The sequence below is a fragment of the Neovison vison genome, chromosome X, assembly GCF_020171115.1.
Source record: "Neovison vison isolate M4711 chromosome X, ASM_NN_V1, whole genome shotgun sequence".
Classification (NCBI taxonomy): domain Eukaryota; kingdom Metazoa; phylum Chordata; class Mammalia; order Carnivora; family Mustelidae; genus Neogale; species Neogale vison.
In genome coordinates, this window is record NC_058105.1 from 57586963 (window position 1) to 57614808 (window position 27846).

General features: G+C 37.8%; 1 protein-coding gene across 1 annotated transcript in view; it reads left to right on the forward strand.

Moving 5' to 3' along the window:
• Positions 1–27846, forward strand: part of CHM (CHM Rab escort protein) — a 236081-nt gene that overhangs the window by 154754 nt on the left and 53481 nt on the right. Inside the window, exons 10-12 of the mRNA XM_044234493.1 lie at positions 11096–11200; positions 14078–14141; positions 22284–22380. Coding sequence (XP_044090428.1) covers positions 11096–11200; positions 14078–14141; positions 22284–22380 — 266 coding nt within the window. The remainder of the gene's footprint in view (positions 1–11095; positions 11201–14077; positions 14142–22283; positions 22381–27846) is intronic.

The window sequence follows — 27846 nt, forward strand, 5'->3', positions numbered from 1 at the left end:
ACCCTGTATCTTCTGATTTGAGCATTTGGTCCATTTACATTCAGAGTAATTATTGGTAGATATGAATTTAGTGCCATTTTTTTTAAGATTTTCTTTATTTGACAGAGAGCAAGACAGTGAGAGAGGGAATACAAGCAGGGTTAGTGGGAGAGGGAGAAGCAGGCCTCCCACTGAGCAGGGAACACCATCCGGGGCTCCATCCCAGGACCCTGGGATTGTGAACTGAGCCGAAGGCAGCCATAGCTTACCAGTTGAGCCACTTAGGTACCCTATTTTCAAGAATCTTGGTCTGGGGAGGGAAATTGTGCCAGCCAGCTCCTTTATCCTCAGAGTGGGATCTCAGTGCTTATTGCTCTCAGGGAACCACTTTCAGAAGAGCAAATGATCTCCCCTCATGTATCCCAAGCATTTTTCAGATCACTGTTTCCACACTGTTTCTGGGTTGCTTGCTTGCCTGGAGCTGTGCAGGGCACTTTGGGCTCTTTCCCAGCCAAGCATGCAGACTTTCATTTTATTTTATTTTATTTTTAAAATCAATTAATTAACATATGGTGTATTATTAGTTTCAGAAGTAGAGTTTAGTGATTCATCAGTTGCGTATAGCACCCTGTTTTCATTACCTCAAGTGCCCTCCTTATTGCTCATCATGCAGTTACCCCATCTCCCCACCCACCAACCTTCAGTTTGTTTCCTATAGTCAAGAGTCTCTTATGGTTTGTCTTCCTCTCTGATTTCCTCTTATTTTATTTTTCCTTCCCTTCCCCTCTATTCCTCTGTTTTGTTTCTTAAATTCTACATATGAGTGAAATCATATGGTATTTGTCTTTGACTGACTTATTTCACTTAGCATAACACCCTCTAGTTCCATCCACGTCATTGCAAATGGCAAAATTTCATTCTTTTTGATGGCTGAGTAGTAATCTACTGTATATACCACCTGTTCTTTTCTATTCATCTGTCAGTGGACATCTGGGTTCTTTCCATATTTTGTCTTTTGTGGACATTAAGCATGCGGACTTTTAAAACCCCAAACTTGCAGCAGGAACCTGTTCTGGTCTTTTGGAGGAGGGTCTTGCAGTGTTGGGAGGCCTGCAGGTTTGACTGAGAAGGTCAGTTATACAGATGCTGGTGGGTGGTGGAGGGAAATGGTGACTTCAGGCTACACACACAAGCCTACCCACCCATCCAGCTCCCACTGCCCACCACCCACCACCCACTGCCCCCATCCCGGGAGAGGTGTCCCTGTGAATGCCGCCTTTCACACAAGTGCTTCCAGAAGAGAGAACACTCTCTTCCCTTGGGCCTTAGGTGATCCTCAGTAAGATCTCTGGTTTCAGGTTGTTTATCTGTCATCTCTCTAGGATTAGGGCCTTGCCATCAGGGTTCTTACCACAGCCAATCTGAAGTCCTCTTAAACTTCAGTCTTTGAGCCCAGCTGATTGCAAAAATTCAACAAAAATCATCCCCTCTCATTTTCCCAGCCAGTGGCTTTGGGAAAGTGTTCTCCTCATGAATTTCTCTGTGTGCTTGTTTCTTTCTCTCACCATTCTGTGCAACCACATCCCTCCATAGCACCCATGATCCATGTCTCCCCCAAACCACATCTCTGCACTTACTGCACCTTTCTGGATGTTGTGGAGTTTGTTCTCTCAGTCCTCAAGTCAATTTCTTATGCATTTAGAATGATTTGATAGTTATCTAGTTATGTTACACGGAAGAGAGAAGCCTGGGTTCCTTCTGCTAAGTCTCAGTCAAGCTCCTCTCCTGAATTTTAAATAGCAGACGTACTGCTACTTATTTAACATTTTCTGTCTTCATGGAAAGACCTCAGACATAACAATTATTGCCCAGTAACTCCTAAAGCATGCATGGTCAGGTAGCCCTTGAATGAGAGAAGACCTGGAACTCCATCACTGCCGTGAATGACAGTTAGTAGGTCACTTTTCTCTGGGCCAGTTCCTTTATCTGTAAGATGACTTTGATAGACTGCCCAGTAATCATTGACTTTTGTCCCATATATAATGTGCTTTGACTGCATTAATAAAAGTACTTATATGGACTCTGAAAAACAATCTGAGGGGTTTGAAGTGGCGTGGGGGTGGGAGGTTGGGGTACCAGGTGGTGGGTATTATAGAGGGCACGGCTTGCATGGAGCACTGGGTGTGGTGAAAAAATAATGAATAATGTTTTTCTGAAAATAAATAAATTGGAAAAAAAAAAGTACTTAGAAAGTAGTTAGATTTTCCTTAACATTTATAAAGTATCCTGACATGATTTATAAGCTTTCATGTAGGCCATTCTTACATATTAGGTAATCTTCAGTCCTAGTGAGAAATTAAAAAAAAATCTTATGGATATAAATAGCAAAATGTCTACTTAGACTATCATATTATTATTTTATTAGACCTCCAGTTTTCCAATGAATATTTTTTTTGTCCATCTTGGTTAAGATACAGCCATTTTGGATTCTGGTTGTGAGTCTCTTACCTGAACTTTTATTCCAAGCCATTATTATATACTTCCTTAGGAATAGAATAGTTTTTAAATTTGACCTGTGTTTGTAGCATTCATGATCTCTCCATTATTTTCCCGATAGTATATTGCTTAAGTGATCTTTAAAAGTTTTATTTAAGAGACCACCAATACCTAAAAATTGTAAATTCATACCTTCACTGATAATTACAAAATTTATAATAATTTTTTTGCCTTTTTAATAAAAACCCCTTTCTTTCAAGTCAAACAGTCTCTATAAATATTTAAAGCTAGCATTGATTAAAGTCGATTCAGGCTAATTTATCTTTCCCAAACACTACTTTCATGTTCAAAATCAAATACTTAAAAGAGCTACCAGTAATAGTGTTGAAGGATTATGGGGTTCTTGTCTCACAGAGTTGAAGAATGAATCTCATGGACCCAAATGGGTGAAGTGAAGTGGAAGTTAATTAAGTGAAGGTGAGAGCAGAAAGGGAAGAAAACTCTTTAGAGTGAGAGGGGACCTGAATGGGTTGCTGCTGAGGGCTTTCAGTGGCAGTCTTTTATTGAGAACTGACTAGGAAGCTTGTTTCCTTGAGATTCTTGTGCCATCTTGATTTGTTCCCTTACCTCTTGTTCGCTCTGTCTCAGCGTCTCCACCTGCCAGGAAGAGTTGCAGAGCTGAGTCAGGGGCCTCCTGCCTATACCTTAACCCCTTCCCTATTTATGACATAGGACCTGTGGACAGAAAGAGCTATATGGGGATTGTGAGGAGAGACTGTATATTTTTAATTAGTGGGAATTAGGGATAGCACAAGTCTCAGAGAAATCTGGAATAAGGCTCTCAGGACCTTGAGGGGCCAGCTGCTGCCAAGATAAGTTTACTTTTAAACATTAAGGCACTAAGGCAGCCATGAGTTCATTGAGGAAGGTCACACTCTTCATCTTTCAGATACCTATCAGTGGGCTGCAAGCTATAAGGAGATTTTCATTTAAGCTGCATTTCTTTTTTTTTTTTTTTTTTTTTTCCCAATTTATTTATTTTCAGAAAAACAGTATTCATTATTTTTTCACCACACCCAGTGCTCCATGCAAGCTGTGCCCTCTATAATACCCACCACCTGGTACCCCAACCTCCCACCCCCCCGCCACTTCAAACCCCTCAGACTGTTTTTCATTTCTTTTGCCTTTGTTTCCCGTATCAATAGGATTTTTTTATTTTGTCAGGGCTTGAGTATGAAGTGAGGGATAATTTTTTGAGGCAAAAATCTTGGACTTAGACATATCCAGCATACATTTCTTTTTAAACTTTCCAGTTGACTTAAACAATTGTTTATTCTAAGTGTATTTAGAATATTAATAAAGAAATGGGCAAAGATTTGCATTTGTCTCCTTATGGTCTTAGGTTGCCTCTCTGTTCCTGTTTTTCTGTGTGGAACACTTGGCATCCCCTTTGGTATAGCTAAGAACTACTCATGATTGAGTTCTAAGATCTGAGTTTATTTCCTGATTCTGCCAACTAGATCTGCTGGCCCCCTGAGCCCCCTTGTATGATTGTAAGTTCCATGTAAGAAAATGTCTGGAAGCAAAACAAGTTTGTATCACTCATTATACTGAGTGGCTATGTGTTAAATGAATGAATGAATGAATCTTTAAAAACTGATGATGGGGCACCTGGGTGGCTCAGTGGGTTAAGCCTCTGCCTTCAGCTCAGGTCATAATCTCAGGGTCCCGGGATTGAGCCCCAAATCGGGCTCTCTGCTCAGCAGGGAGCTTGCTTCCCACCCTCCCTGCTGCTCTGCCTACTTGTGATCTCTCTCTCTCTCTATCAAACAAATAAAATCTTTAAGGAAAAAAAAACTGATGCTTTTTTTTTTCACCATCCATTGAGTAAAGCTATAGAAGCATAAATGATCATAGCACTGAATTCAGTGTGGTGATTACACATGAAAGTATTGTACAAACTTTGAAAGAAGAAATATGGAATATTAACTTATTTTCAGATAGGTCTTATTTTTCATTTTTGTTTAGTTTGCCTTTGACTGTGCTCTCTTTGCTATACTGTTCATTGGCTCTGCTTTTCAATTTTCAGAGGACATAGATATCAGCAAGTCTTTTTTATATATACCCTGTCACTAAATTCTAATACTGAACCCCTCTGTTGACTGTTTCTAGAAACATTGAATGCTCTTGTTGAGCAGCTTTCTTTTTCTTTGCAGCTGTGCTGACTGTGTAAAACTCCTATAAAGTAGATTTGGCCATTTAGAAGTACAGTATTTGATACGGGGGTAGAGTATGGATGATCTTGGACTAGATACGTCTGTAACCAGTAGTCTGAATCTAATTACTTCAGCTACTGTTCTTTTGTACTTCAGCTGTCTCACTTACTAGAATTCTTGATGTGAGTATTTCTTGGAGATATCTTTTTTTCTGATTTCAGAAATAGCTATACCTTTTCCAGATACTTGGAAGTTAATAATGAATATAGTATGTTAGAGCATGTGGGGTGACTGATCTTACTACCATTAGTCATTGTAGGAAAATTGCCGAAGTTCTGATTTTAACATGTCTCATTTGCAAACTGGTAGTGATAATATTCTATACATTTAACCTCCACCAACCTCCAACTCCATGCTAGTTGCCATGGGAATAATGAGATGAATAAAACATGGACCTTGCCTTTATGTACAAAGAGAGCAGTAAACAGCGTGGTCCCTCAAGTCAGATAGACCTGGGTCTATATCCTGGCTTCCCCACTTACTAACTGAATGAGCTTTGAAAGTTCACTGTGCTCCAGTTTCTGTATAAAGTGGTACATGACAGTAACTACTTTATTTGGTTATTATGATTATTAACAGATGATGCAGGTAGGACCATTTGTTACACACAGTAAGAGCGCAATACATGTTAGCTAGTTACAGTTGTTAATGTAATTGGATACTTTGGAATCCTGTGGAGGAGATATATCCTGAAGATCCTTCTGTGCCCAAGCTAAGGACTTTGGACTGTAGTCAGTGGTGGTTTTCTGTGTCCCATGGACTAGGAATATAGCCGAGAACAAGACAATAGTGGTCTTTGTTTGAGTGGAGCTTGGAGTCTGCTGGGGAATTTTAAAGAAAAAATAAATTAGTGAGATAATTACACATTGAGATCTTTTCACTACGCAGATCTAGCCTCTGTCCCTCCCTGTGTAAAAAGCTTCAGTGCCTTTATATCACTTCCAAATAAAGTGTAAGACCCTTTTACATGACCTGTGAGGCTCTGGGATCTGGCCTCTGCCTGCCTTTCTAAGTTCATCTCTCTTCCCTCCCTGCTTCTATTTTATTGTCATTTAACACAGAACTGTGTGTGGTTCCCTGTACTTTTCTTACTTGCCTCTGTACCCCTGCAAATGCTGCCCTTCTGCATGAAATGTTTTTACTTGCTTAACTAGTTTACATCCTTTAGAAGCAGCTAATGTTATCACTTTCTCTGAGGAACATTCCTTGATACTCCACCTCCCCCCACCCAAGCTTAGTTAGATGTACTCTCATGATGTCCTGTCCTCATTTCTCATCCCTGAACTTGGGTATTATCTTACAGTTGCCTGTGTGAATCTTCATTATATTGGGAGCTCCCTAAGGATAAGATATTTTTATTCTTATATCTTAGAACAGTGCTTGGCACATGATTGTTATGCCATCATTTACATCATTTACATCAAACAAATGAGCTACTGACTTGCTAGCAGTCCATTATCTTATTAGACTAAGCACAAGTCTAAGGCAGTATGGTAGAGGTGAAGAGAAGAAGCTAGTTTCAAGAAGTCTTTATAAGGTAGAATCAAAATTGAGTAGTAGATTAGATATGGGAAGAAAGTTTCTAAGCTGGGGAACCTGACTGTTGGTCATGTCATTACATGAGATAGGTATTCCAAGGGGGGAAACAAGTGAGGAGTCATGATGAACTCAGTTTGGGGTATGCTAGGTTTTTTTAAATATTTTATTTATTCATTTGAGACAGAGACAGAGAAAGAAAGAGAGAGAGAGAGAGAGAGAGAGAGAGAGCATGAGCAGGGGGAGAGGCGGAGGGAGAGGGAGAAGCGGACTACTCACCGAGCCAGAAGCCCGGTGTGGGGCTTGATCCCAGGACCCAGAGATCATGACCTGAGCCAAAGGCAGTAGCTTAACCATCTGAGCCACCCACGTGCCCCAGGAGTATGCTAGGTTTAAAAAGTGTTTAGAGTCTATCCAGAAAGAAATAGATAAGATACGGTTAAAAATATGGATACAAGGTGAAAAAAAATATGGATACAGAGTTTGGGATTGGTCAGAACACAGAACCACAGATTTAGAGTTATCTGTTAATGGTATTTGAAACTATTGGGGTGGATTTTTACCCAAGAAAATGATAAGCATTTTGGAATGGTTTTATTGAAGAGGTGACATTTGAAATGTGTTTTAGAAAGCATGGAAGGGCATCATGAATAGAAAGAATTATTTTGTTTCCTTCAAAGATTGGGGATCTTCTAATTTTCTTGATTAGTGTATTTTTTCTTTTATTATTTCATGTGATTTCTGCATTTCTTTTTTTTTTCATTTTTTCCCCCAATTTATTTATTTTCAGAAAAACAGTATTCATTATTTTTTCACCACACCCAGTGCTCCATGCAAGCAGTGCCCTCTATAATACCCACCACCTGGTACCCCAACCTCCCACCCCCCCGCCACTTCTTATCATACCACTGGGATATTCTGAAAATCATAGAGATTAGATACCTGTTATAATGTTATATTTCTCTTCTGGGCCAAATTTCAGATAAAAGAGTTTTCATCTTGCTGAGCATTTTCTTCCCTGCCATTTTGCTGTATATGTCCTCATGTCACTGAACCAAGAATTGTGATTTTTTTTTTAATTTATTTTGTTCCCCAATTTATTTATTTTCAGAAAAACATTATTCATTATTTTTTCACCACACCCAGTGCTCCATGCAAGCTGTGCCCTCTATAATACCCAACACCTGGTACCCCAACCTCCCCCCCCCACTTCAAACCCCTCAGACTGTTTTTCAGAGTCCATAGTCTCTCATGGTTCACCTCCCCTTCCAATTTACCCAAATTCCCTACTACTCTCTAACGCCCCTTGTCCTCCATGCTATTGGTTATACTCCACAAATGAGTGAAACCATATGAGAATTGTGATTTTTGATTTAGAAAACTCAGCTCTAGAAATGTTCTGTCTGGCCTCAGTGATTCTTATGATTGACCTGGTCCTTTTATCTCTGTAATTGAGAACTCCTATCCTGTTCCTCCTCAGTTTATTATTTATGAGGCTCAGCAAAGCCCTCCACTAAATCCAGCATGCTGTTAATCTTCAACGGCTTCCTCAGTTTTATGTGGAAGGGTGTTTTAATGTCTCTGGCAGTACTGTTTTCGTTTTGCTCTTTTCCATCACTTAAGTGTCATCTAATTTTTTATATTAATCTTTATAATACAAAGTATAAGTCTGGGCCCCAAATTAATATTCCTGTCTTCATTTTTCTCCTGATTATGCCTAATATATGACAGTAAGCCACGTATTGGGGGGTTGGGAAACAAATCTTATTCCTTACTTAAACATGCTTTGGTTTGAATAGTCTTGCTCAGGCCTGGAGCCTTAGTACTTCAGAGTTGAGACTCTCAGGTGAGTTGTGTTACCATCATCTACCAGATTGGCCATCTGTGACCACCACATCAATTTATCAATTTCTGCAGAAATCACCCCTTTTTTTTTTTTTGTAGCAATAGTTCTTGACTTTTCTCTACCCAGCACAGCCTAAAACTATAACAGTAGTAGTGGCATGCTCGACAGTGATTCTTTTCTGGGATTTGGGAGTTTATCAGAATCTCCAGGGGTACTTATAATTTGAAAAAGTCCCCCAGGTGTGATTCTGATTTGCTCCCTCTTCCTCCTCCTCCTCCTCCTGCTCTGAGAATCATTGTTTCATCTAGAAGCTTCAGCATAAATAGACACATTTACTGTTCTGTTGACCTTGCATAGTTGAACTCCCTAATCTTTGTGCATCCTTACCTCCCTTTTGAGTGGTACCAGTATTTCTTTCTAGTACCATAGCTTCTGAAACCAATTTCTACCAGTCACCAAGCTACAACCGAAGCAGCCCTGTTAGTGTTTGGAAGCCTATAAAACAAGAAGGTATCCACTAGCTTGAGGGCCAGGTTTAATGGTGTGGTTTATTTAACTAGGAGTCCTTTGCAAAGACTTAGACTGGAGTCCAGGATTTATAGTAACACCACTCCCCCAGCCCCATCAATTTTTTTCCAACATTTTATGATGAAAATTTTCAAATCTACAGCAATGTTAAGAGATTTTCAGTATGAGAATTTGTATATCCACAACCTAGATTCTTTTTTTTTTTTAAAGATTTTATTTATTTATTTGACAGAGAGAGAGAGAGAGAGAGATCACAAGTAGGCAGAGAGGCAGGCGGGGGGGGGAAGCAGGCTCCCCGCTGAGCAGAGAGCCCGATGCGGGGCTCGATCCCATGAACCTGAGACCATGACCTGAGCCGAAGGCAGCGGCTTAACCCACTGAGCCACACAGGCGCCCCCACAACCTAGATTCTACAACGAACATCTTCATATATTACTTGCTTAATCATGCATTTACCCAGATATTTATTTCTCTTTCTGTCTGTTCACCTTTCTTAAGAATTTCATAGTAAATTCCAAATATCAGTACAATTTCCCCTAAATATCTTGGCATGCCTATCATTAAGAGTTTAATATTTATTTATAGCCTTTTTTTGTTGTAAAATTTACATACAGTGAAGTGCCCAAATTTTAAGTGCTCAGTAGCTGAGTTTTGATAAATGATAAATCTGAATAACCCAAATCCCTATCAAGATATAGATTATATTATAACACCCTCTTTTTTTCTGCCCAGATTATTCCCTCTTGACTTCTATAGTTTCTGACTTAAAGGTAAGAAAAAGGTTTTGTCAGTACTTCCAGGAAAAATAGGAATCAGTGTTTAATGATGTATCAGCAGATTTCTCTTCTCCATTGCCAAAAGTGCCTTGTGTTTTAAATTGTATGTGAATGTATTAAAGCAGGATACTGAGTAAGTAACTTACCGTTTCAGTTTTTAAATAATAATTTTGGAAAATACTGTATTAGGTATAAATACCTTTTATCTATTTAGTTAACTATTTTATAAGGCAAACCTCTAGTTCAATGAAATATAAGGACATATGCAATAGAAACATAACTGAGAAAGACAAAGGAATTGGAGGTGAGATGGGAAAAAATCACATAAATAATAATGTAATATTACATGTATTAATATGTGACTGGTTAAAATATGTATTATGTATATCTAACATCATGAGATATCACAGTCTGTACTGACAACAGTGGCCAGTCATTTATTCAAGAATAAACATGTATTAGGAATTGCACATTACATATTACATTAGGAAATACACATTAAATTCCTCTTATTGTTGGTCTTGGGTGTTCATTATTTTTTTTAATGCTTTTATGCCTGGTAAATATCTCTTATTTGCCTTATTTTTAGAGTGCTATAGCATATTTTAATTTATATCAATATATTTAAAATATTATATAAATTTGAAATTATTTGCTTGCATATTATGAGAAGTAACATACAAATGTATTTCTAATAAAATAATTCTGATCTCAAGAGGAGAAGCTGTGACAAAAGTAAGCTGTGATATTTTTCATGACAAAAAGATATGGCAAACATGCAGCCATTTGCATATCATTTCTGAAATACTGCATACTGGCTTTGTCACTGCTGGTAAGTCCATTTCAAGGATGTTGCCCTTAGTCCATTAGTTTGGATAATGAGCCCTATAAAGTACATTTATAACTTGTGGCTCTGTAAGGAGATGGATTCTAATTTTCATCCTTTGATCTAGACACACTGAAAGAAGGTCAATGGGGGGGTTCCATATAAATCATTGTCCTAACACATATCACATGACAGAGACCTGATAGTGTCCATGCGTAAGTGTTTTCCCTATTTAGAAATAGCACTTGAAAGAAATATTTTTGTGATCATCCTTTGAAGTAAAGTAGAAACTTATTCAAAGAAGCTTTATCCCTCCTTTTTTATTCGTTTAAAACATTATCACATGTGTGACCAGATGGCTATTCTTGAACAAAAGAGAAAGCAACACTTAACAAAAATAGAAAGGCTTTGGTGACATTTACAGACTGTGATGATATAACAAGATACTTAATCAACTTTACTCTCCTTTTCTTAGATCTGTTAAGGGGAAAAAATCCTGTTTTCTAAACAAAAGAAATGCTTCTATGTTCCTAAACATTAGAAAGCTTATGCTTATACTGTAATACTTATACTAACTTAATTCTTATTAATGCTATTCAAAATAAATATTTAAATTCTATGCTTATAGCTTAAAGATTTCAAGGTAGCAAAAAGAATATATACTCTATAATTTAGTGTCAGTTTTATGTCAAAATGTGAAATCATATACTATTTTGAAGTTTGTCTTCCAAGAAATTGGTTTCAGATTCAAAATTATAGATGACTATGTTTATTTTTCAGTTGTGTAATCATTAATGAGAAATTTTTTCTGCTATGTTTTTCTTCTTTGTAGATGTAAAGCAATCATAGATCAGTTTGGTCAGAGAATAATCTCTAAGCATTTCCTTGTGGAGGACAGTTACTTTTCTGAGAACACATGCTCACATGTACAATACCGGTAAGTCAACCCTCCACTGTCCAAGGAAAGGTGAAACATTGGAAAATTTATCTGTATGATTATATTTTCACTTCTGTATGACTATGCTCTTCAAGTTAGTTGCAAATGTGTACCAAACCAAAGACATATCCAATATCTATCTATATATTTATCTATAGATATATATATATATATACATATATATCCAGAGTCTGGTTGTAGGGGAGGCATCTAATTTTGACTCCATTGCATCCGCTGGGGTTGGTCTGCAGGTCACATATCCACCTTTCCTTTTTTTTTTTTCCCCAAGATTTTATTTATTTGAGAGAGCAAGAGAAAGCATGTGCATGCACACACACAAGCAGGAAGAGGGGCAGAAGGAGAGGGAGAAGCAGACTTCCTGCTGAGCAAGGAGCCCCATGCAAGATCAGGACCTAAGGAGAAGGCAGACTCTTTTTTTTGTATTTTCATTTTTTAATTAACATAAAATGTATTATTTGTTTGAGGAGTACATGTCTGTGATTCATCAGTCTTACACAGTTCACAGTGCCCACCATAGCATATACCCTTCCCAATGTCCCATCACCCAGCCACCCCATCCCTCCCACCCCTCTTAACTCCAGCAACCCTCAGTTTGTTTCCTGAGATTAACAGTCTCTTTTGGTTTGTCTCCCTCTCTGGTTTTGTCTTGTTTCATTTTTTCCTCTCTTCCCCTATGATCCTCTGTCTTGTTTCTCAAATTCCACATATTAGTGAGATCATATAATTGTCTTTCTCTGATTGGCTTTGCTTAACATAATACCCTCTAGTTCAATCCATGTCATTGCAAATGGCAAGATTTCATTATTTTTTTTTCCAATTTATTTATTTTCAGAAAAACAGTATTCATTATTTTTTCACCACACCCAGTGCTCCATGCAAGCTGTGCCCTCTATAATACCCACCACCTGGTACCCCAACCTCCCACCCCCCCGCCACTTCAAACCCCTCAGATTGTTTTTCAGAGTCCATAGTCTCTCATGGTTCATCTCCCCTTCCAATTTACCCAAAAGCACATACCCTCCCCAATGTCCATAACCCTACCCCCCTTCTCCCAACCCCCCTCCCCCCAGCAACCCACAGTTTGTTTCGTGAGATTAAGAGTCACTTATGGTTTGTCTCCCTCCCTATCCCATCTTGTTTCATGGATTCTTCTCCTACCCACTTAAGCCCCCATGTTGCATCACCACTCCCTCATATCAGGGAGATCATATGATAGTTGTCTTTCTCCGCTTGACTTATTTCGCTAAGCATGATACGCTCTGGTTCCATCCATGTTGTCGCAAATGGCAAGATTTCGTTTCTTTTGATGGCTGCATAGTATTCCATTGTGTATATATACCACCTCTTCTTGATCCATTCATCTGTTGATGGACATCTTGGTTCTTTCCATAGTTTGGCTATTGTGGACATTGCTGCTATAAACATTCGGGTGCACGTGCCCCTTTGGATCACTACGTTTGTATCTTTAGGGTAAATTCCCAGTAGTGCAATTGCTGGGTCATAGAGCAGTTCTATTTTCAACATTTTGAGGAACCTCCATGCTGTTTTCCAGAGTGGTTGCACCAGCTTGCATTCCCACCAACAGTGTAGGAGGGTTCCCCTTTCTCCGCATCCTCGCCAGCATCTGTCATTTCCTGACTTGTTGATTTTAGCCATTCTGACTGGTGTGAGGTGATATCTCATTGTGGTTTTGATTTGTATTTCCCTGATGCCGAGTGATATGGAGCACTTTTTCATGTGTCTGTTGGCCATCTGGATGTCTTCTTTGCAGAATAAATATCAAAAGCTTTTGCACAGCAAAGGAAACAGTTAACAAAACCAAAAGACAACTGACAGAATGGGAGAAGATATTTGCAAACGATATATCAGATAAAGGACTAGTGTCCAAAATCTATAAAGAACTTAACAAACTCAACACCCAAAGAACAAATAATCCAATCAAGAAATGGGCAGAGGACATGAACAGACGTTTCTGCAAAGATTTCATTTTTTGATGGCTGCATAGTATTCTATTTTATACACACACACACACACACACTTATATATATATATATAAAACACATCTTCTTTATCCATTCATCTGTTGATGGATATCTAGTCTCTTTCCATAGTTTGGCTATTGTGGACATTACTGCTGTAAACATTCGGGTGCAGATGCCTCTTCATATCACTACATTTGTATCTTTGAGGTAAATACCCAGTAGTGCAATTGCTGGGTCATAGGGTAGCTCTGTTTTCAGTTTTTTGGGGAACCTTCATGCTGTTTTCCAGAGTGGCTGCACCAGCTTGCATTCCCACCAACAGTTTAGGAGGGTTTCCCTTTCTCTGAATCCTCACCAACATCTGTTGTTTGCTGACTTGTTAATTTTAGCCATTCTGACTGGTGTGAGGTGGTATCTCTTTGAGGTTTTGATTTGTATTTCCCTGATGCTGAGTGATATTGAGCACTTTCTCATGTGTCTGCTGGCCATTTGGATGTCTTCTTTGTAGAAATGTCTGTTCATATCTTCTGCCCATTTCTTGATTGGATTATGTGTTTTTGGGGTGTTGAGTTTGATAAGTTCTTTATAGATTTCGGATAGTAACCCTTTATCTGATATGTCATTTGCACATATCTTCTCCCATTATGTTGGTTGTCTTTTGGTTTTGTTGACTAGACTCTTAGCTACCCAGATGCCCTCACAATATCCTCCCTTCAATAAGCCAAGAAAAGATTAAAGCAGAGCTTGGCTTGGCTTGATGAGGCAACACTTTTATCATGACTTAAATCTTTGAAATATACCTTCTTATAGTTATATAACTATAAATGAAACTTATCTGTGGAAAATCACTGATTAACTGTTTTGTGCATTACAGGCAGATCTCCAGGTCAGTCCTGATTACAGATAGATCTGTACTAAAAACGGATTCAGATCAACAGGTAATTTTAGTCCTGTACTTTTTAATAAATGTTGCTAACCTAATCTACATGGTATTATGTATAAATTAATATTGGTGAAATAAAATGTACTAAACTGTATGCACTAATGCATTTAATGCATTTTTTAAAATTTTTTATTTATTTATTTGACAGAGATCACAAGTAGGCAGAGAGGCAGGCAGAGAGAGATGGGGAGGCAGGCTCCCCACTGAGCAGAGAGCCCGATGCGGGGCTCGATCCCAGGACCTTGGGATCGTGAACTGAGCTAAAGGCAGAGGCTCAACCCACTGAGCCACCCAGGTGCCCATTAATGCATTTTTTTAAAAAAATACATAATGTCAATTCTGTAATAATCTTGGTTTCTTAAGTATTTCCTTCCAGCAGGACAAATACATTTTTTATAATATTTTTATTCTATGAAAGTTGGACTAAATCCTAATTTTTGACAGCTATTCTGTGAAATTGAAAATACATTGTTTTGGGAAGAAAAAGAGAATCCCCAGAGAATACATTTAAAACTCTTACTTTTGTAGCAACATGGGTGGGACTGGAAGAGATTATGCTGAGTGAAATAAGTCAAGCAGAGAGAGTCAATTATCATATGGTTTCACTTATTTGTGGAGCATAACAAATAGCATGGAGGACAAGGGGCGTTAGAGAGGAGTAGGGAATTTGGGTAAATTGGAAGGGGAGGTGAACCATGAGAGACTATGGACTCTGAAAAACAGTCTGAGGGGTTTGAAGTGGCGGGGGGGGTGGGAGGTTGGGGTACCAGGTGGTGGGTATTATAGAGGGCACGGCTTGCATGGAGCACTGGGTGTGGTGAAAAAATAATGAATACTGTTTTTCTGAAAATAAATAAATTGGAAAAGAAAAAAAAAACTCTTAGAGGGGGGGCACCTGGGTGGCTCCATGGGTTAAAGCCTCTGCCTTAGGCTTAGATCATGATTCCAGGGTCCTGGGATCGAGCCCCGCTTTGGCTCTCTGCTCAGTGGGGAGCCTGCTTCCTCCTCTCTCTTCTCTGCCTGCCTCTCTGCCTACTTGTGATCTGTCTGTCAAATAAATAAATTAAAAAAAATCTTTAAAACTCTTAGAGGAAAAGGCTTTATGGTAACCAACACTAGAATAGTGGTGGTAAGCTCACCATTAGGCCTGGTGTGAATGAGTACCAGCATACATTTCTGGTTCTAATGTTTCCTCATCACCATTGTTCCTTTCAGTACCCTCTTCTTTTCCTTACTGACAATTCTATAGGAATGTCTTTATACCTATGGTTTTTCCTCAGTCTGAATTCTTAAAAGAAGTAGACCGACCCCCTTCTCCTAATCATATTACACAGTAACTGATAAAATCAGCTTACTTAGTATGACTCTGAGACCTTTTCTATATGCTACTGCTAAAAATAGGTTCCAAAAATTCCTTAAGTTAGAAGATTTTTGGTATATAAAACAAATGTTTGCTATACATATGAGCATAAATAATTCACTTTAATCATTCAGTAAACAATGAATGTCTTTTACATGCCATCCAGTGTGTTGATGTCTGAAGACAGGGCTAACCATGATATCATCTCTGCCCTCATAGCTTGCAGTCTGGAAGATACAGATATAGATAGATAAATAATAGCTATAGTTAAGCATGGCAAGTGTGAGCAAGGACTGGTACAGCAGCTATTGTGCTGCTCATCGCACTGTCCTGTAGTTGCCAGTTAACTTGTCTGTGTATTCCAATAAACTCTAAGCCTTGTGAGTGTGTTCAAGAATGACAAGGAGGCATTAAAGTGAGGAGAAAATATTAAGACAGTTCTGTAGAAGCGGAACTGTGAAGAGTAGGACAGAAGAAGTGATTGCTGAAGAGAGATGTGGAAGTGAATAGGGCTTTTCTTGAAAAGATTTGTGTATATTTCAGCTGATGCAATGGAGCTAGTAGAGAGGTAAGGAAAGGCTGAAGATACCCAAGAGGAAAGGAAGACAATTAACGCAGCAAGGTCCAGGTAAAGGCTGGAGAGGTTGGGATTCAGAGAACAGGTAAAAAGCATTGCCCTTAGATGGGATGTAAGACACCTTGAAATAAGAGGGTGAATGTGGGACTGTTTGTAGGTCTGGGAGTTCCCATCTGATAGGATCCATTTACTCTTTTTTTTTTAAGTTTTAATTTATTTGAGAGCAAGAGAGAGAACAGGAACAGGGTTGGGGGGGCAGGGAGAGAAGGGGAAGCAGACTCCCTGCTGAGCTGGGAGTCTGGCTCAGGGCTCAATCCCGGGGTGCCAGGATTAGGACCCAAGTCAAGGGCAGCCACTTAACCAACTGAGCCAACCTGGCGCCCCTCCATTTACTCTTTAAATTACAAAGTGAGGTTATCTCCTGAGAATGAGCACATAAGAGTGCTTAACAAGTCAAAGCTCAAGGAAGGGTATATATAGTAATAACCGTGAAGAGTTGGAGAGTGACCTGTCTCATGGTCAAATGGCTGGCTGCACAGCATTAATGGCCCAGTTGAGTCTGGAGGTTATGGGTATACAGTGGCATTAATCTGGCCCTATTCTTTCAGCTTTTCCATTCTCACCCTCACCCAGTCTACTCACTGACTTGTTAAGAGACCTGTGATTCCTTGTCCTCTCTCTCCTCCCAGTTTCCCAGCTTCCTTCTGTCCTCTTCCTTTTCCATGTCCTAGACCCCATGGTTAATCTTCTCAACTGTCCTTCCCCAATACCTTCAATTCCCATGTAGCCATGTTCTTCCACTGTGCCCACAGAGGAAAACCCTGTCCCTAGATGAGACTATAATCTATATCTGGATTATAGTCGGATACTTGAGCAAACCACACAACCAGACAGACTGGCACTGCCACAGAGTCAGGGTTGCCAACCTCATTCATCTGTACCCTCAATGCTTATTACCAGTTAGTTTTTCCACTGACCTCACATGGCTCCCTCTCCCTTTCCCCTCAGTGCCTAATCCAAATCTTTACTATTTTACCCACCTTCTCTCAGCTCTTTCACCTCACCCCCCACTTCTCTGGGAAAAGCAGGGCCACCTACTAAGCACAGTGGCCCTTGACCTTCGCCCCAGCATGCACAACTCATGTACAAGTACCCTGAGACTAATGAGGAGGCTCCCCTCCTTGTCTAAGGCCAGCAGTCCCTTTCACAGATGGTCTTGGCATGCACAAGCACACGTGTGCGCACAAGCACACGTGTGCGCACAAGCACACACATGCACTCACACACACCCATCCTATATGTTTGCTCCCTCTCCTGTGTCTTCAGGCATTCCCTGCTAATGGTACCTTCCCCTTAACCTATACACATGTACTAGTACTTTCTGGTTCAAAACAAAAATTAAAAAGACAAAAACAAGAAACAAATTCTCCTTTGACTTTGCCCCCATCTCTAATTGTATCCAGTCTCTCACCTGTTTTTGTCAGCATTTTCAAGACAATATCTATACTTGCCTCCTCCAGCTTTTTACCTCTCATTCATTTCTAGGCCTTTCTTCTATCTCCACATTGCTATCACAATTTTTCTTGCTAGGTTTTTAAAAGTTTTATAATGGTTAGGACCACAGGATGTTTTTTGGTTTTTGTCTATTGGTCTTTCATGGTACATTTAGCAATGTTGGTTATTCCCTTTTTGGGCTTCCATGACACTGCCCTCCTGGTTCTCCTCATGACTCTCTGGATATTCCTTCTCTGCTTCTTTTGTGGGTTCTGTCCTCCTCTTAAGTGTTGGGGCTCCTCAGGGTTCTTATTTCAGCCCACATTATCTCTTGCTCTGTGCATACTTGCTGCTTGACTTCAGATACTCTCATGGTTCTAACTCTGCGAAAATGTTGGTGACAGCCATTTCTGTATCTCCCAGGAATGTTGGCCAAACTTCCTGCTGGACACGTGTTTCAAAAGCACCTCAAACTGAACATACTCCGAGCTGAACTCACCATCTTCCCTCTCAAAACTACTCATCCAGTGCTCCCTGCCTTGATGAAAAGCACTGACAAACTTCTAGCTAACAACTTCTTCCTCTCATCTCTGCTATCTCCTGAGAGCAGCAAGTACTTCTAGTACTTTCTAGAAGTTGCTGCAATCTGTTTTTCTTCTAAGTCCTTATTCTCAGTGCTCTGGTTCTGGACCTCATTATTTCTGCCTTCTAACTTGTTCTGCCTTTCATCTTAACTCCTTCAGATCTAGCCTCCACAGAGCTATTAGAATGAGTAGTCTAAAATATACATTTCGTATGCTTTTCTTTGTTTCCTACATTTTTTCCTTTTTTTTAAATTTTGGAAGCATATGTAATGAGGCTTAAAGAGAGGGAAAAATAGGTGTAAGTTTAGATAAATTTTATGAAAGTGGTGTTAGAGGATTAAGGGAATTCCCTTTTGATGGCTTTATTAATCTTTATGAGATTTAAGGCAGTACCTTCTCAGTTCAGGACACAGAAGGGGATTGCTGATTATAAATTTTTAAAAATTAGACTTGATGGTTGTAGGAAACAAAAGAAATCTAGGCATATCTCAGAGATACTGTGAGTGTAGTTCCAGACCACTGCAGTAAAGCAAATGTCACAGTAAAGCAAGTCACGTGATTTTTTTGGTTTCCCAGTGCATATATATAATAGTTATGTTTACACTATACTATAGTTTATTAAGTGTCAAGTATAGCATTATATCTAAAAATTGAACTTAATTAAATACTTTTTATAAACAGTGCTAACCATCATCTGCACTTTTGGTGAATTGTAATCTTTTTTGCTTGTGGAGTGTCCTGCCTTGATGTTGATGGTTGCTGACTAATCAAGGTGGAGATTGTTAAAGGTTTGGGTGGCTGTGACAGTTTCTTAAAATAAGACAACAATAATCTTTTCTGCATCAATTCACTCTTCTTTCATGAATGGTTTCTCTAGCATTTAGTGCTTTTTGATGGCATTTTACCCACAGTAGAAATTCTTTGAAAATTGGAGTCAGTCCCATCAAAATCTGTTTTATCAACTAAGTTTATGTCATATCTAAATCTGTTGTTGTTTCAACATTCTTCACAGCATCATTGTCAGAAGTAGATTCCATCTCAAGAAGTACTTTCTTTACTCATCCTTGAGTGGCAAGTCCTCATTTATTGAAGTTTTATCATGAGATTATAGCCAGTTAGCCCCTTCTTCAAGTTTCACTTCTAATTCCAGTTGCGTGGCTATTTCCACCACATCTGAAGTTACTTCCTCCACTGTAATCTTGAAACCCTCAAAGTCATTCATGAGGGTTGGAATCAACTTCCACCAAACTCCTATTAATGTTGATATTTTGCCCTTTTCCTATGAATCATGAATGGTTTCAATGACATTCAGAATAGTGAATCGTTTCCAGAAGGTTTTAAGATTACTTTGCTCAGATCCATCAGAAGAATCACTATCTATGGCAAAGTCACAATTACTCCCGGATCCATAAGCTGCAGAAAATATGTTGTGTTAGCAGGCATGAGAACATTATTCTTGTACATCATCATCAGAACTCTTGGATGACCAGGTTCATTGTCAGCGAATATTCATATTTTAAAAGCAATCTTTTCTGAGCAGTAGGTCTCAACAGTGGCCTTAAAATACTCGTAAACTGTGTGTTATCATCCAGGCTTTGTTGTTCCATTTACAGAGCACAGGGAGAGTAGTAAATCTTAAAGGCCCTAGGATTATTTTAATGATAAATGAGCATTGGCTTCAACTTGAAGTTGCGGGCTACATTAGCTTTTAACAAGAGAATCAGCCTGTCCTTTGAAACTTTGAAACCAGGTCTTGACTTTTCTGTAGCTATGAAAGTCCTAGATAACATCTTCTTCCGATAGAAGACTATTTGATCTACCTGGAAAATTAGTACTTTAGTGTAGCCACATTCATGAATTATCTTAGTTGCATTTTCTGGATAACTTGTTGCAGCTTCTGTGTCAGTATTTGCGATGTCACCTTGCACTCCTTTATGGAAATGGCTTCTTCCCTTAAACCTCATGAGCCAACCTTGGCTAAGCTTCAAACTTTTCTGTAACTTTCCCACCTCTCTCAGCCTTCATAGAATTAAAAAGAGTTAGGGCCTAGCTCTGGATTAGGCTTTGGCTTAGGGAATGTTTTAGCTAGTTTGATCCAGACCCCTTAAACTTCTCTCCATATAAGCAATATGGCGGTTTCCCTTTCTTATCATTTTTACGTTCATTGGAGTAGCACTTTTAATTTACTTCAAGAACTTTCCCTCTGCATTTACCACTTGGGTGTTTGGCACAAGAGACCTAGCTTTTGGCCTATCTTGGCTTTCAGTGTGCCTTTTTCACTAAGCTTAATTATTTCTAGCTTTTGATTTAGAATGGGAGATGTGTGACCCTCCTTTCCTTTGAATACTTAGAGGCCATTATAGGGTTATTAATTTGCCTAATTTCAGTAGCACTGTGTCTCAGGGAATAGGGAGGCCCCAGGAGAGGGTATAGATTGGGGAATGGTTGGTTGGTGGAACAGTCAGAACACACAAAACATTTACCAATTAAATTTGCTATTCTATTTGGGCACAGTTCATGGAGCCCCTAAACAATTACAATAATAACATCAAAGATCAGTGATCCCAGATCACCATAACAAATATAATAATGAAAAGGTTTGTCGTATTAAGAGAATTAACCAAAATGTGACATGAAGTGAACAAAATGCTGTTGGAAAAAATCAACAGGCTTGCTCAATGCAAGGTTGCTGCTACAAGCCTTCAATTTTTTTTTGATTTTTTAAATTTATTTATTTGACAGATCATAAGTAGACAGAGAGGCGGGGTAGGGGCGGGAAGCAGGCTCCCTGCTGAGCAGAGAGCCCAATGCAGGGCTTGATCCCAGAACCCTGAGATCATGATCTGAGCCGAAGGCAGAGGCTTTAACCCACTGAGCCACCCAGGCGCCCCAAGCCTTCAATTTGTAAGAGAAAAAAAAAATACATAGTATTTGCAGAGTGCAGTAAAGTGAAGTGCAATAAAATGTGGTATGCCTGAATTTCCATGTTGGTGCAGTCCCTAAGATACCTTTCCAGTTATGCACGTATTTTTAGTCATAATCATTTGATAAGTATTGTACAACTAGATACATGTTTTTGTGGCTCCTCCCTTTAAAGTACAACATTCTATATCATGGACAGCCAGTAGCAAAAGGAAGTCAAGAGGAATATGGGAACTCAGTTTTTGAGCCATATTAAGCCCAAAAATGTACTTATGAGAAGTATGATAGTAATAGAATAGTCAGGGTTATCAAAAGAATTTCTGTTTTGAGAACTTGTAGGCCTTTCCTGTGTTGGGCTATCAGTGTGACATCACCCATCAAAATCTGGGCATCTAGAGCTCATAAATAAAAGTATAAATAGGGTTTTACTTTTTGGCAAGTGTTTTATATGTGAGGGGATATAGTTTCCTCAGATTGAAGATTATTGAGAATTCATATTGAAACTTTTAGTTTTATAGAGAAACATTGACTGATGGTCATTTAAAGTTGTGAGTATAAAGCCATGTAATATATTAGTAGTGCCTATAGCATATCACATACTGCATATCAATAAACATTACTGAAAAACAATTTTCAACTTTACTGTAAATGCTGGGTTTCTAATTTTATTAATGGAGTCTTTAAATTAATTTGAAGACCTTCATTTTGAAACATTTTGGTATATAGTGCAGCTGTATTTTGGTATATGTTGATGTATTATTTCATTATCTTTGGGATTTGTAACATTTTAAGATTTTAGTACTCTATATCTGCTTTTAGCCATTATGAATAATCAAAATTGATATAATATCTGTTTTCAAATACTGAAGTATATATAATTCAGAAATAGTAAGTCATAAATGAATCCTTTGAAAATAAGTGAAGAATTAAATATTAAAGATATTTGAAGTATTTATTTTCTGAATTATATGAATGTAATATATATAAGTATATAAATAATGCAGATACTCGATGTTTGGACATATGTTCATGTTACATATTTCAAATTCTGTTCTAAATTAGACCCTTAAAAATTATTTTTTCATACATCAGTGGAGTTTGAAAAAGGACAACTCAATTTGAAAGTTAACTACAGTCTAATGATAGAAGAATGAAAAGGAGATCTACCAGCTATGTCTAATATTTTGTTTACACTTTTAGATTTCCATTTTGACAGTACCAGGAGAGGAACCAGGAACTTTTGCTGTTCGAGTCATTGAGTTGTGTCCTTCAACAATGACATGCATGAAAGGCACATGTAAGCACAGTAGAATCCATTTGTTTTGTATGTTTGTTTAGGAAGTAAAAGGGGGCAGCCATTGATAAAGTTGTCTGGGTTCTGGTTATAGTTTTGCCATATATTTTTTATTCACATTCTTTGTTCACACACTTTATGTTTATACAGTAAGTCATTTTATTGCTTTGCCTCTAATCATTTTTGTGGCTGGATCCCCATAGGCATAATTTATAAACCCTCTAGTGAAAGAATTTCTGTGACTTTATAGTTCTTTCTGTAACTTTACTTAAGCTTATTAGAAACATACTTTCACATAATTTATTTTCTTTACTGCTATTATTCTTCTTTGTTTTTCCTCAGAAATCTTAATCCAGTTTATGAACTTCTGCCATATGTAAATTCTCTATTTTTTTATGAGTCTAAAGTTTGGTAACACTTTATGTTTTTTTACCAATATGTATCAAAATTTGTCTCTAACACTGTCAGATACCATGCCTTGTAGAACATATTTCTCAAAGGTGTTTCACTAAATAGAAATCAGCAAGGATACACTGGATATCATTATGCCTAGACCTAAACTATGTACTGTAGGGATTATAAAAAAACAGAGGTTTGCATGCCTGATTTGAAATGTTCATAATCTTAATGCACACCTAATAGAACAAGATAATATTAACTGTGTGCAGTGTATTCTGTTAGACATTTCAGGATAGGTAAAGATGAGTGTGACATAGGCCTGACCTTAGGGGACTCAATCTAGTGGGACAGATAAGAGAAACAAAGAAGTAGCTGTAAGAGGAAGAATATGAAAGTATCATGAGAGGAACCAACAAATAGTGCACTATAGAGATTCATAAGAAGGAAACAACAATGTCATTAACTAGATTATTTAGAATGCTGTAAATTTATATTAAGTTTTATTCAAACTGTTACATGAATTATGAGAAACAGAAGACTAATCTGGTTTGGCATAGTCAATGAAAGCATGCCTATGTTTTCAAGTGTAAAACTATTACTTACTAAAAGATGTCAGAAATGTGGTTAAACAGAGAGAATTGGGAGCTTGTTGCCAGCAGGGAGAGTGAAGAAAACTTGTCCCTTATTGCTGTAATCCTAAATTTCATTTTGAAAAGTAGCTCACTGGTGGTTTTCTACCTTTTACAGTGATTTGTGAATTAAGTATATGTTTACCATGATGGTTATCTTTATCATTATTGTTATCATTATTGATTCCTATTACCTTAACAAGTTTTTTTTTTCATGTCTTTTTACCTGTGTTAGTATCTTAAATATAAAACTGCACTCATCTTTGTTTTTTTTTATTACATTTATTTTATGTTTGTGAATATTTTGTAAATTTCTTTTTATAAATTTATTTTATTTTTCTGTATGAAATATTTTTGTATGCCCAGTCTAATAATACATACTCACTATTGACAGTTTGAAAGATGTAAAAAAGAAAAGTAAAATTACTGTAATCCTTCTACCCATAGATGATGAACACTTGGTGTGTGGTTTTTTATATTGCTTTTACATGTATATACATACATATTTCCATAAATATGCAGTACTGTTTTATATATTGTTTTATAATCTGCTTTTTAAAAAGGCTTAATACTACAAAAATCTTTTGCATGTCTATGATATTTTCAGTGGTTGTGGGTATACTGTTTTTATTTAATCCCATGTGGTTGAGATTAAGAGAAAATTTATACTTCATAGTCCTATAAAAAAAGCCAATCTAATAAATACTTATAAAATTCCATTATTTTTTAAAACTTTTTTGAGTGGAATTATTGGTTTAAAGTTTATAGTTTTTTTTTTAATTTTACAATTATAGATACATAGGTATTTGCAAAGGTACTACAGAGAATTCCCATGTACCCTTCTCCCAGTTTCTTTCAGTAGTTCTGTTTTACCAAATTGTAACACAATATCAAAACCCTAGAGTTTGACATTGTTATAATGTTCATATATGATTTTATCACATGTATAGATTCCTGTGACCATTACCACAAGGATCCCTTGTATTGCCCTTTTATAGCCATAGCTACATCCCTCCCTCCCCACATCAGCTATCTAATCCCAGGCAACCACTAATCTCTTTTCTCTCTCAGTAATTTTGTCATTTTGACAATGTCATACAGAATGAATCCTATAATAGGTAATCTTTGTTTTTCTTTTTTATTTTTTTTCTTCTTTTTAAATTTTTTTCTTATTTTTATTTAAAACAGTAATCGTTTGAGGGTTGTTTTTTTTTTTTCCTCAGTAAAATTTTCTTAAGGTTCACCCAACTTGCTGCATGCATCTATAGTACATTTTTGTTTATTGCTGAGTAGTAGTCCATGATAAGCTGTACTTCTTTCTGACCTCCATGGTTTCTAATGAGAAATCTGCTCTATTTGAATTGTTTTTCAACTGTAGGTAATGTGTCCCCCCCACCCCAGGCTGCTTTCAAGATTTTTCTGTCTTTAATTTTTAAAAGCTTTAATGTGATGTGTCTTGGCATAGATTTCTTTGGAATTTTTCTGTTAAACATTTATGCAGCCTCTTGAATTTCCAGGTTTATGTCTTTTTGCCAAATTCAGGAAATGTTCATCCTTTTTTTTCTCTGAATACTTTTCAGGCTTATCTTCTTTCTCCTCCTCTTCTGGGACTCATGTGACATGGCTATTAGAACTTTCGCTATAGTTCCACATGTCTCTGAGGCTCTGTTCGTTTTTTTAATTCAAAAATACTTATTATACCTATTAAGAAGAATGCATCATGCTGGAGACAATGGATTACACAAAGGAGTATAACCAAAGTAGTAATAATAATAAGCCAGTACAAAGAGTAAGAAGAGCCCAAACTGTGTGCTTCTGTTCATTTTTATGAAGAGACCAAGTGATGTGTGTTTCTGTTCATTTTTATGTAGGCTAATTTCTTCATTTTATATTGTGTCATTTCCATGGTTCTACTTTCAGGTTCACGGACTCTTCCCTTTGTCCATTCCATTCTGTTGAACCCATCCACTGAGGGCTTTTTAAAATTTAATTATTGTATTTTCCAGTTCAAAAATTTCCATTTGGTTGTCATTTAAATCTCCTATATGCTGAAGTTTTCCCTTTCTTTCCAGAGATTGTCTCTTGTTTCATTTGTTTCCAGCAGGTTTATAATTGCTCACTACTGCATTTTTCTGATGGCTGCATTAAATCTTACTTAACTCCAACAGCTGTGTCCTGTTGGCATCTGTTGATTGTCTTTTTTCATTCAAATTGAGGTTTTCCTATTTCTTGGTATAATGAGTAGTTTTGGATTGCTACCTGGGCATTTTAATTATTCTGTAGTGAGACTTGGATCTTACTGTGTTTTAGCAGGCCTCCTCTGACACTGCTCTGGTGGGGGAAAATGGTGCTACCTTGTTAGCCAGGGAGGTGGCAGTTCCCAACTTGCCCTCTGCCGGCACCTGGAAGTTGGAGAACTTCCTCATTACTGCAGAGTGATTATAGTGTATGCTGTCTAGTAGGCCTCCACTGATTTCCATTCTGTATAGGAAGAGCACAGGATTGCCTTGTTACTGCTCCCCACCTGGTTTTTGTTGACACAATGGGAGGAGGGGTATGGTTTCATTACTCAGGCAGTGGTGGGAGGGAGACCTGACTCTCCATTAGGCCTCCTCTGACAAGACTCCAGTGTCTCATTACTGCTGGAGAGGGGTAAAAATCCAGGATCCTGCCATGGTCTCTACTGAAACTGCAGATTTTTTTTTCCAATTTATTTATTTTCAGAAAAACAGTATTCATTATTTTTTCACCACACCCAGTGCTCCATGCAAGCTGTGCCCTCTATAATACCCACCACCTGGTACCCCAACCTCCCACCCCCCCGCCACTTCAAACCCCTCAGATTGTTTTTCAGAGTCCATAGTCTCTCATGGTTCATCTCCCCTTCCAATTTACCCAAAAGCACCATTGGGGAGGGTATGAAACTGCAGATTAAAAGTGAGGGGATGGAAAAACATTTATCCAGCAAAGGGATGTCAAAAGAAAGCCAGAGTAGCAGTACGTAGACAAACAAGACTGTAACAAGAGACAAGGACATTATATAATAATAAAGGGACAATCTAACAAGAAGATATAACAGTTCTAAGTATTTATGCACCCAAATATATTAAACAGTTAATAACAAACATAAAGGAACTAATCAGTAGTAACATGATAATAGTAGAAGACTTAAACACCATATGTACTTCAATGGACAGATCATCCAAACAGAAAACAAACATGGAGAAAATGGCTTTGAATGACACGCTGGACCAGGTGGATTTAACCAATGTCTTCAGAACATTCCATCTTAAAACAGCAGAATATATCTTCTTTTCAAGTGTACATGGAACATTCTCCACTACAGATCAAATATTGGGTCACAACAGAAGTCTCAACAAATTAAACAAAATCTAAGTCATACCATTCATCTTTTCTTCTTATTTTTTATTTTAATTCTAGATAATTAATATACAGTGTTATATTTGTTTCCAGTGTACAGTATTGTGATCTGTCATTTCCATACATCATCTAGTGCTCATCACAGCAACTATACTCCTTAATTCCTATCACATATTTCACCCATCCCCCCAACCCACATCCCTTCTGGTAACCATCAGTTTGTTCTCTTTAGTTAATAGTCTGTTTCTTACCTTGTCTCTCCTTCCCCTTTGCTTGTCTATTCTGTTTCATAAATTCCATATATGTGTGAAATCATATGCTATTTGTCTTTCTCTGACTTATTTCACTTAGCATTATAGTCTCTATATCCATATTGTTGCAGTTGTCATAATTTCATTTCTTTCACTGACTGAATAATATTCCATTGTGTATATGCATATATACTACATCTTATCTGTTTATCAATTGATGGATACTTGTGCTGCTTCCATATCTTAGCTATTAAAAACAATGGTGCTAGAAATACTGTGGTGCATGTATTCCTTTGAATTAGTGTTTTTGTATTCTTTGGGTAAATACCCAGTAGTGTAATTGCTGGGTCCCATGGAAGTTCTACTTTTAACTTTTTGAGGAATCTACTGTACTGTTTTCTACAGTGGCTGCACCAGTATTCATCACCAACAGTTCAAGAGGGTTCCTTTTTCTCTACATCCTTGTCAACACTTATTCTTTCTTGTGTTGTTGATTTTAGCCATTCTAACAGATGTGAGGTAATATCTTATTGTGGTTTTGATTTGCATTTCCATGATGGTGAGTGATGTTGAGCATCTTTTCACATGTGTGTTGGCCATCTCTTTCTTCTTTGGAAAAGTATATTCATGGCTTCTGCCTATTTCTTAACTGGGTTATTTGGGAAATTAAAAATAGAGCTTCCCTATGACCCTGCAATTGCACTCCTGGGTATTTACCCCAAAGATACAGATGTCGTGAAAAGAAGGGCCATCTGTACCCCAATGTTTATAGCAGCAATGGCTGTGTTGATTTTAGTAAATTCTGTACG